An 11,995-nucleotide genomic window follows, 5' to 3' on the forward strand; every position below is an offset into this window, starting at 1 on the left:
GTATGTTATCCAGTGTACTCCATGCTTTCTACCTTAGATAGTCATGAAATAACATTTGGAGAAGGATTATGATAGGGAAAGAGACCTCACTTTCAGCTTTATATTATCTACTTTTATCTACCATGTTAGTTTCTCTGGTTGTGCCACTTGAAATTCCACAGGTTGGCAGTGGGTCAGTGTAATTCTTGACAGCTTTCAGATTCTCTCTACAACAGACAATTAGCCACAAACTCAAGAGCTTTTCTATCTAAGCCTATATTGGTCCTGTTTGTCAGAGTATGAAACTCTGGAAAACAACTTACTGTAACTCCAGAAATAGCTATTGCAACAACATGTCAGTTTCACATTTTGTCCAAGCATGACATGACACACATAGTAATCTATTAGCTCCAAGACCTGGAGGAGGTGGTAAACCTCAGGTATGAGGGGATAGCCATGTTAGTCTGTATCCACAAAAACAACAAGGAGTCTGGTGGCACCTTAAAAACTAACAGTAAAACATAGTTAGCCAAAAAGCAATATTTGAACAGCTTTCCTTTGAACAGATCAATGCATTCACCGTCTTAAAAGGTCTGTTCACCAGCTGTGTTTTATTTGCAGCTCTACTGACTCAGGAGATAAGTGAATGACATGACCATCCTTTACAGTAACTTCTTATTCCATGCAACAGGAAATTATTCATGCATCCACACCTATTTCAGGAGATGAGCCCAGCATCCAAGTCTGGCTCCACATAGATCTCTTAGTATTCAATGTGTAACTGCATGTTGTTTCCACAAACTTGTTATATACACAGTGGAGGCTAAGAATGGGTTATTCAAAGCCAGTTTGCAGCAGCAGATAAAGATCTGACTGCCAATAGGGCATACTTTCTACCCTGAGCAGCCTCCATGGACCAACCTGCAGGGTCCTATAAACAAAGCAATCTCATTTTCTGAATGACCCTGTTATTGGAAAGAAAGTACAGACAAACTGAGAAAACTGCTTCTAAAAACCCACCTGGGTCACTGAACAATATCGTGGATTATGGCTTTTGCAAGTTGGAGGTGATCATAAGACCTTGTCTAAACACACAAGCTGAACTGATTTAACTACACCAATATAGTTAAAGCAACACACACACACACACACACACACCCCTGCACGCACGCACACACACACACACACACACACACACACACACACACACACACACACACACACACCATGGATGTGGTTACACCAACATAAAGGTGCTTGTACCCGTCTAGTGTAGTCCTCTAGGGGAAGGAAAATAAACTATATTGGCATAAGGGACCTTTACACTATATAACTCCATGCAGATTAGGGGAACATATTCTCTCCAATTTGTCCACAACTTTCTTAAAGTAGGATGCCCAAAATTGGACACAATATTCTAGCTGAGGTCTCATCAGTGCCAAGTAGAGCAGAACCTTTATTTCAGTTTTTTACATGGGACACTCCTGTTAATACACCCTAGAATGATATTATTTCCATATCTGCATGACATTGTTGACTCACATTCAATTTGTGTTCCAGTATAACTCCTGGAGCCTTTTCTGCAATACTACTGCCTAGCTAGTTATTCCTCATTTTGTAGTTGTGCATTTGATTTATTTTTTCTTTCCCAAGTACGGTACTTTGCACTTGTCTTTACTGAATTTCATCTTGTTGATTTCAGACCAATTTTCCAATTTATCAAGGTAATTTTAAATTCTGGTCCTATTCTTAAAGTGCCTGCACTCTTCCCAGTATGGCAAATTTTGTGTGCACTCTCCACTTCATTATCCAAGTCACTGATGAAATTATTGAAATGTATGATTCTCTTTGTACCTGATCCACAGAGGATATGAGTATGTTACAGTTCTCAGCTTGGTTGCTTGGCTTTTTTAGCTCATGCTGTAGAGACTCATGCTTTCAGCTATAGTAGTTGACAGTTCAGTCTCTGGTGTGACAGCTTAAATGGCAGCCATCACACTTATCTACTGTGTTTTCAAGGCAGACTATATGTTTGCATACATGACTTGTACTTGGTCAGCAGTATGCCAGAATGCCCACTACTACAGGACCCTGTTGTGCTGTGGTATTTAAGAACAACACCAAGGAGTTAACGTTACTGTGACAGAGACTTCATTATGCTGATCTAACATTACTGCAAAGTGCATAGCTCCTCTGGCGAGAGGGCTAAAGAGACCTACTCATACTTTATATTAAGGGTACATTTATAAATAGTTTTTAAAGGGTTAATTAATTCTTAATAGATGGTTTAGTGATTAATCAAGTGTTATGGATTGTTAGAGTCAAACAGGTTGTTTATAGCAATCATTAACACCTTCTCCTGATGTCCTGATAACCAGGGCTTGGAAACAGACCTATGCACTGTACAGGCACATCTCTGAAACTATTATCTCGTTCTCCTGAATCTCAGTTTTTTTATCACTCTCCCGCACCCCCAGCTGTTCTGGTTGTGAAGAAAACCTCTCAAATGGAAATGGAATGTAGCCATGCAAAGATGTCAAGGTGAGTCTGAAACAGCTCCAACAGGTATGAATGGCCCCATTCATCTCCCTGCGGTGTGAACCCAGACACCCAATGATGATTGTTTGAACATCAACATACTTAGCTATTCCATTCCTCATGTAAAAGAGGAGAAGCCGGGTCACAGATCTGCACAATTCCTTGTGGGCAACATCTCGTTTTTGTGCCACAAATGGGCAGGAGGTGCCACCGCTTATTTTTTTTCCTTCTAATCAAGAAGGATCCAGGCCCATGGAGGATATCAGATTCTGTGGGCATAGTCAAGACCACCCAGGGAAGCCTGATTTAAAGAGCCCCGTGGACCTCAATTAACTGAGAGACCTTTGATTCTGATGACTTAAGTTAGAAGCGCTTATTGTGGGGAAGAAGGCTGGAAGAGTACCAAGACTTTCTCCCCCAATCCAACCCGAGTCTATAACACATACTGCTCACGTCAGTAAACTTGTAACATCTATTAGTCACTTATTAACCCGTTGTATACTATTGATAAATGTACCCTTCATAGAAAGTGACCAAAACTCCTTGGAGAGCTACAGAGCACAGTCCTGCTGCTAAAGAACTCAGTGGCAAAACTCCCATTGACCTCAATGGAAGGAGGATCATGCCATTGTCTATTTTTAATTGGCTTAGGCCAGACCTATTTTCAAAAAGCTGGATGGGAATGTTGCTAAATGTTTCTATGACATTCATGTAAGTAGTTTGACTGTATCTCCTTCAAAGTGACAATGCACAGATGTATGTTTCTTGAACGCCCATTTGCTTTTCCATGACATTCATCCTCAAAGTTTTAAAAATTACTCCTGAAAAATGGAGTTCACTGACAGCAAAACAAATAAATTGTTCAGTTCTGGTATAAGCTCGTAAAATGGATCTGTTCCAGCTGAAATCAGTTGAAGAGGAGGAATGAGAACAAGGGGGTACCTTATGCTGCAGCCAGCTGAAGCATCAAACACATTTCGTAAGCAAGGAGTACAGCCAACTCTATCCCTACAGTTTTATAAAGCTGACCTCAGGCAGTTCATATTGAGCTGTGGCTGTGTGATTTGCTCTCTTTGCTGCTATAGAGACTCTCTGGAAGCTTCTTATTAGCTTTTGAAAAGAGACATGGCACAAACTGGACTTCTAATTTTTCTCCTCATTAGCATACTACTGCTGGATCAAGCTACTGGCCAGGCTTCCAAGTTCAAAGCCAGAAAGCACAGTAAACGTCGAGTGAAAGGTAATCAGTTTAATTTGGGGGGGCATATGCCAAGGGCATTTACAATACTCTTAAATATTATTTGAACCAGTGGTTAATATTATTTTTAAAATGTGTTATCAAAGGATATTTGGGCCTATATTTACTCTGTCTAGAGAGAAGATTTTGTATACGTTATGTGGGTGTAGTGTAATGTGCCAAATTGTATTACATAAATATAGGGTAGAGAGCAAAATACTGTCCTCTCAGCTCCATTGACTTTATTTGGGATTCTGAGTTGGAAATGAGGTCGCAGTTTGGCCCATGTTCTCAGTTACAGATTATGTAATGGATATCACCAAGAATGGAATATCGTGTGCATCTGATCAAAACAAGCTGAAGAAACTAAGAGACTCCCAAGGATTTTTGTTGAGATTTATTTTCCATGACCTAGAACGTTTTTTTGTAACTTTTTAACGGGATATTTGTAGGATATTCTTCTATTCTAATTCTTTAGGAGTGTTGTACAATGAGGGACAAAAGAAGCCAGAAAGAATTGGTGAGAAAAGTATAGTTTCCCGCTAAACATATGCAGAGCAAAGACAAAAACCTTGAATGTTGGGAAATGTGTGTATTTAATTTAAACTTACTTTCCATTTTTTAGAAAGCATAATGTAGATTACACAGTTGGTGAATATTTACTTGTTAGTCAGTGAAAAGTTAGCAGCTTACACAAGTCCATTTCTTACTATGCTCACACTACTCTGAAAGTCAAGACACTATATGGCATTTGTTTTCCCTTCTCATGAATCTATGTCTAGTTTTGAGGGTTTTCCACCATGCTCTTTACCTTGGTATCAGAGAGCCCTGATTCCTATTTTAACCCACGTGCATTTTTGTGTAGTAGCAAAGTAAATCTCAACATCGGGCCTTTTATATTTAGGTGACTAACTTTAGACACCCAAAATTGAAAATGTATGCTATAGCATCTTTTGGGATTGTTTGGGGTTCTTTTACCAAGACGAATATATAAGGCAGGTTGTAGCCCAATCATTAAATATAGTTTTCAATGCGAAAATTCCATGAAAACAAGCTCTCAACATCTCCAACCTACAAAATTATGTCAATCTAACTTACATACGAGTACAGCCACCGTAGTTATTAAATCGCTTGTGTGTGTGCACAGTTGGCTCCTTGTGTCAGCGGGGCGTGTCTGCACCAGGAGTTCTTGTACCAATTGAATTGTCAGTGTAGGACATTGTGGGATGGTTTTTGAAAGTCAGTAAAAGTTGACGGAATTAACTCAGTGACCACATTGACCTTGCATTGACCTAATTTCATCGACCTTGACTCTACCCCATTTGGGGAAGTGGTTAACACTAAATTGGTGTAGAGAGGCGCTTATGTTGGGGGGAGCCAAATTTAAGTGAAGGCACTTCCACAGCAAGGTTGATGTAATGCAGCTTACATTGACCTAACCATTTAGCATAGACCAGGCCTCAAATGTACAGCCAAAACCAAATCTTGTCAGCAGCCCTAATACAATAATGACTGACCTCTAAGCAATAGTCTTAATTTATAATTCAGTAACACATTAAAAAGTTGGAATACGTGAACTACCATGAGAGTGCATTGGAATTTCATGTGTATTTACCTAAAGAGAGCCCAAAATGCAATTCAGTAGAAACTAATCACAAAAGAGCAAGCTGCCATATTAGTATTATACTGTACTTAATCTTGGGAAATTAATTTTACTAAACCTATGTATTTTAAAATGTTAAATATGCAATTTATTTGTTTATGAATATTTGTAGCTTTATTCTCATCCTGCATAAATTTTGTGTTGGTATAATATCGCTGATTTCAATGGAAGAAGGTGCACTAGTGTTACAGAGAACTGAGTCTGACCCAGGTGAACATTTCCTTTGGCTTATAATGATTATTAGAATTGCATTGCTTTGATATTGTGATTTTTATGGCATGTGAATGATTGCTACTTAATTTTATTGCATTACAGTATTTTGATTGTCTCTGAACATTGTAATTACTATGATTTTTCTCCCAACTAAAGAGTTATGCAAATCTCATACCTGCAGAAGCCCATGATATTTTAACTGGGCTTCTGATTTAAAGATATTCTTGAATGTGTATATTTATTCATTCTTTTTTTCTTTTAAGAAAAGGATGGTGATCTAAAGACTCAGATTGACAAGCTGTGGCAAGAAGTAAACTCCCTGAAAGAAATGCAGGCACTTCAGACAGGTAACACATGTTTTATTAGTCTGTTTTACCAGGAAATAGAATCATAGAATATCAAGGTTGGAAGGGACCTCAGGAGGTCATCTAGTCCAACCCTCTGCTAAAAGTAGGACCAATCCCCAACTAAATTAACTAAATGTCACTAAACATTTTATCAGTGAAACCAAACATTTCCTGCCCCCATTATAATGTTCAATGAGAAATCATACTTCTTTGACAAGTGGAATTCCTTAGCAACATGTCACTGAGATGTTGGCAACATCTTCCACTTGATGAAGCCAGCAATGACCTGGACTTTGAAAGAGCCATGCTGGCATACCTCGTGGTCTCTTACCACATAGGGAAGCATAGCCAAAATTAAATAAGATTTAATAAATGAGACTGTTGTGCAAATCAAGCATTGAATGTAATCTCTCTCTTTTAAAAGGCATTTCTAGTTTTAAATCACCTTGGGTCACTTGAAATTAGCATTTGAAGGGAGGAGGATGGTGGAAAAAGTGACTGGAAATGAAGCCCTAAAGAGTTTAGGTCCTCTGTATGTTATCCTTCCAGTGACAATATTTATCTATCAATTGCCCAAACAGAGATTTGAATTATGAATTTCCAATCAATATCTGACGACCAGGACATATTGTAACTAACCCTTTCGCACTTTCTGTCTTCCATTTATTTACTAGGCACTAGGCACAGCTAATGCATAACACATTTTACATTGGCACTTAAATGTCACAAGTATGAAAAGACCTTTAGATCCTTGTTTTTGGTGTGAAGCCAAGAATACACCTACTTCCTGGCAACTAAGCCAGCTCTGCCAACAATACAAACATCCATTTCTCCTCAGCATACGTTATGAACCCGATGAGGTGAAGCCAAATGTGTAAAGTTGGCAGTAGGGACTATTTAAGAAAAATAAAAAAAATTAAACAAACAACAGGCCTACACCGTCTTTGTGTGTATGTGTGGTCTCAAACAACAGCATAAATAATCCTGAGGAAATTAGGTTCCTGGCTGGATCCTGGCTGAGAATGGTGAGCCAAGTAGATTAATATAAAAAGCTTAGAGGTGGGATTTTCAATAGCCCTTTCTGAAATTAAGATCACAAGTCACGTTGACTTTCAGTGGGACTTGTAGGCCTCACTCCCTTAGGGGCTTTTGAAAATTTCCCACTAAAATGTCAACTCTGTTCTGGAACATCCCTGGCCATTTTGCCAGCCAGGGTGGAAAATGTTCTTGGTGCTCTCCCCACCCCCACCAACCTGCACATGAGCAGACAAATGCACAAAATAAAAAAACAAAAGCTGAGTGGCGCTTCTCTGCTCACCTGCCCCTAGAACTGGTCCAGCCCCTATTCTAATATGTGACTCCGTTTCTTAATCAACATGCTCAACCATATCTATTCACAGTCTGTCTTCGTGGAACAAAGATCCATAAGAAGTGCTACCTGGCATCTGAAGGTGCCAAGCACTTCCATGAAGCCAATGAAGACTGCATAGCCAACGGAGGGACACTGGCTATCCCCAGAGACAATGATGAAACCAACTCCCTTCGAGACTATGGCAAGAAAAGTCTGCCAGGGGCTGCAGACTTTTGGCTGGGTATCACCGACATGGTAAACGAAGGGAAATTTGTTGATGTCAATGGGATGGCTCTAAACTATTTCAACTGGGATCGCTCCCAACCAAATGGGGGAAAGCGTGAAAACTGTGTCTTGTTTTCCCAGTCATCTCAAGGCAAGTGGGGAGATGAAGTCTGCCGTACTGTCAAAAGATATATTTGTGAATTTCTAATCCCATAATTCCATTCCCATTAGCTGAACCAATATTTGGTTATTAATGTGCAGTTTTTGCATGTTAGTAGTTCCTCCTACTTACAATGGTGAATTGAAAATACTTATTAAAATGCACATCTCCCACAATACACAAACCTTGCCCTAAGGCAGGAATTTTCTTTATTAATTTATTTTCCATTCAACTGTTAAAAAGGTTGTGTTTAGTGAGGTCTCTCACCATGCAACCATCACATATGCTGTACGTTTTGTTTTGAGATGTATTGCATCATATTTTGCCATATTCTCACAGTCTGATGTTCATGCTATCAACATCGTAAAGTCAAAATCCATCTTTCAAACCCACACTACATATCTCTATAGATTAGTGTTTGCTTGAACCCCATCCAGAACTCCGGTCAATATTTATGAAAATTCCATACATAGAACATTCACTAGAGAGTGAAGTTTGCCAGTATGAGGCTATGGATGCTTAAGTAGAACTTTAGTGGTGTATAAACCACTGAAAATGGATGGAATTCATCTGCTGGAGCTCAACAACGTAGCTCTGAGATAAGATTTTGATCTAAAAGGAAGAAAAAAATGAATAGAAGCTGATGTTATTCTGAAAGATTATGGAGTTAAAAATGACCCATTCCTAGAAAGTAGGGGAAATATTCCCACTAGCGATCGAGACATCATGAAACGCCAGCTGTGGAAATCTTTTGTATGTACTTGTCATTTGGAAAACTTTGTCTTTGTGTTTCTGCCCTGACTTGTTTACATGCAAATTCCAGTTAAGCACCTGATGTTTGGAAGTGGAGGAATTACAGTGTTTATTTTTTGCTATTCTTAATCTTTCAAAAGAACTGTAAATAAATCCTATACATATAGAGAAATGGAAATGATAGAATAAAAGAAGCCAGCCATATACTTTGCTTTGCATCACCCAAGTATGCTTTATCTTAGTGGTATATACAATGCAGTTTGCAAATAACCTCTTGCATCCTAGAACCTGAATTCTGTTACTTGGAGGCCAACTCTTAGTTTTCCTTTTAATTATACAATACTTTTTAATTGCTAATAAATCAAACATATAATTCACTAGTGGGTTGTTGAGTGTTTTTTGAGAACATGAAGACACGTACAATCAGCATTTCAAAGATAAAGTGTACAAGATTACATGTATTGTGGTTCTGTAAATATTGTGTATACATCCTGTATGAGAGAATTCCATCAATACTGAGGCTGAGAGAAATCTGAGTGAAGCTGCTATTCCATAATATCGAGTACTCAAGGCGGGTTTGTTCAAGATGCATTGAGAAGACAGGGCTCAGACACAGATTAGGTTTAGGATAGGGCTTGGATTCATGTTCAAAGCCAAATCTGGGCTGGGATCAGAGTCTAATGTCACCAGAATCTTGCAAGACTCTGGGCCAGAAAAATAGAAATCATAAGAGTTCAGCTGTCCTTGTGACATTTCTGCTATCTTGGGCTGAGTTTGATGCTGTTGAAGTCACATGAGAGATACGGAAAATAGGCCCTTTCTGATTTCAGCTCCAGCCAAGAACCAAAGCTAATGCAGCAGGTCTGGTGTCAGCAGTGGAGCAAATGGAATCCATTTCTTACCAGTACAGGGGCAAGGGGGACACCAGGGGCAGGTGACCTCTTCACATGACATTCCATGTGACTCCTCTCCACCCCCAACCTGGGGTCCCCATGGTCTTCCCATCTACTTCCCGTGATCCACACCCCTTACCTAGGGAGGCGGGGGGTCTGTCCTCCTCCCACTGCACCTTCAGGACCATAGCGGGGAAAGGAGCAGAACGTGGGGCCGCAGTACCACCCCAGCCCCGCCCTCTGCAGCCCTGTCCTCTGTCAGGGCTGCTGCTGTACAGATGGAGGAGACCCTGCATGGAAGGGCTGGGGGTGGTACAGCTGTGCCGGAGGAGTTGCTGGCATGAGGCCATTCAGCTCATTCAGTCGGGTTCTGCTGCTCCTCTTTCCAGTATGCAGTACCACCTATAAATATCTTCTTGTTACGGTGTACTGGACCGTACCACCCTACCTGCACTGCTGGGTGTCAGTGACTCAGAGTGGAGGTTCCCCTTCCAGTTGGGCCCATCACTAGTATTTGTAAGTGGAATGTGATACCTTTGGCTAAATGGGTTGCTCACCCACAGATTTCTCTAGCCAGCTAAGGCCAAGGTCACATAATTTCTCACAAACTAATCACCATTAGGGCTGGTTGGCACCTGGCTGGGAGATCACCAAAGACGGTGCAAGATGCTGCAGCAGGAAATGTTGTAGTCCTTTTTGATAGGTGTCACTCTTCTCACAGATCCAGCATTTCAGTACGGCAGTAAAGGAACTGACGTGTTTGTGGGATCATATTCCAGGTGAGATGCTACACCAAAATCCTGACCCCATCTAGTCTTTTGCTGTCCATAGCCCTTATCACAAGAGTAGTGAGAGTGAGTTCTGTAGGCAGATTTCACTGTAAGTAGTTAGATTCTGGCTAACTAAATTCCCCTGAACTTTCAATCAGATAAGCTTTTCTCCTCATCTTTAGCTGTTGTATCGTGTTGCTATGTACTGGCAAACAGCTGCCCCCTTCCATTCCAGAGATGGCCACAAATCAACAGTGGACAATGATACCTGTACATATAGAACCATTTTATACATAAATAGTTATTATTACTGCACCTTCATTGGTGAAATCATTATTTCCCTAGACGAGGAACCTGCAATGGAGGTTTAACTGTCCACTCTGCTAGCCATCCTCTGAATTAAATTACAGGAGCAAAGCAGGCTATCAGGAGCTATCCGTCTCTATTAAGCTCAGCAGATGCTATGGTCCCCATTTGGTTTTGTTCATAAACTGTGATTTAAATAAATGGAGAGCCCTAAAGTAGTTTGATATGGCCTCCTGAGTGCGGGTTCATTGGGTTAATTAATTATGTAAATATATCTGAAACTACATTATGTTCAACATGTAATTTTACCACAGTTTTGGAAACCTATTCACATGCGCAGTAGCACAAATACCTACCAAATTCCAAGGAGGTTACTCTTTATTTCTACTTCATTTTCATCCATTTACTTTAGGTAATAGCAATATAAACTGGTTATGGACACTACTGGGGGACATTTTTCCATATACAGCAGATGTCATACACTTTGTTAAACAAACAGACATCTGTGCCAATTAATTAGTTCACAAAGTTACAGTCAGTATGGGGGACTGAGACTTAGGTCTTCACACTGGCAGACAGATGCTTTGTCTAATAACTGGGATATCTGAAGTAGACCAGAAGGATAGGGTGAAAAAGGCAGGGCAAAGAGAATGGAATGGCTGGCAGGAAGTTGAGGGTGGGCAGCAGGAAGTGGGCAAGGGAGAGAGAGGAGTTGGGATAGATGAAGAAGAGGAAACAGAGTGATGGTAAGAGTCAATTGCTGGTAATTGAGCCAAAGCAAAGAATGTTCCTCTCCGCCCATTCACTCACATCCATGAAATAGGTCACTTGATGAGCTGCACGGAGCTTTGCAGTTGTGGCTCTAGACAGTAGTGACTAGCGAGTCCTGGAAGGACCTCGTTAAATAGCACAGACAATCTTCTTCCATTGCCCCCACCCTCACTCCTCCACCTAGCCTATCGCATCCTGTAGATACCATGTAGCAATTGCACAGAAGTGAGTATTGCCCCCTCACCACAGAAAACAGTCAGTTTCACCTCCTTGCTCCTCTCCCTTCAAGATGGCTTGCATGGCCTTCCTAATGCAGGGACCAGCTGGTGCCAGCAAAGGGTCTAAGTGCACTAGCAAGGCACAAACTGCCACATTCCTCTGCTTTTCCAACTGTGATCCTATCCCTGCATGAAGCCAGGACCACTTAGCATTTGGGGATAGGTGTCTGATGCCTGATAAGGAAACAACCCTGTCCCAGATGGCTTGAATGACTTCATCAGAGCCTCACAGGGGAATATATTTCTTGTAGCCTTTCTGTGCTGCAGCTCCACTTTTATCCCAGAACAGTGAGTGAAATGGAGAACGCTCCCAAAGCAACACACTGCTCTTGGGTTCGAGGTAAGAAGTACAAGCTGGTAAGCAGCATGAACAGCATTTGAGCCATCATGGCACAGTGGAAATCACACTTCTCTGTAAATAATCTCAGTTTGGGAACACTGACATAAATCCTACTCACTCTGAAAGAGAGAGAGTAAAGCTTTGTTGAAGAATTCTTGTCCCAAGTGCTCA

The 11,995-nt window shown here is 40.7% G+C and overlaps 1 protein-coding gene across 1 annotated transcript; it reads left to right on the forward strand.

Moving 5' to 3' along the window:
* The first annotated feature begins 3,642 nt into the window (after positions 1–3,642).
* On the forward strand, positions 3,643–8,659 carry CLEC3A (C-type lectin domain family 3 member A). The gene is made up of 3 exons (XM_030581843.1): positions 3,643–3,757; positions 5,894–5,977; positions 7,378–8,659. Exons 1-3 carry the CDS (start codon positions 3,643–3,645, stop codon positions 7,767–7,769), a joined length of 591 nt encoding a protein of 196 aa, XP_030437703.1. The 3' UTR covers positions 7,770–8,659.
* Positions 8,660–11,995: the final 3,336 nt, after the last annotated feature.

This window comes from Gopherus evgoodei, chromosome 12 (assembly GCF_007399415.2).
Source record: "Gopherus evgoodei ecotype Sinaloan lineage chromosome 12, rGopEvg1_v1.p, whole genome shotgun sequence".
Classification (NCBI taxonomy): Eukaryota; Metazoa; Chordata; order Testudines; family Testudinidae; genus Gopherus; species Gopherus evgoodei.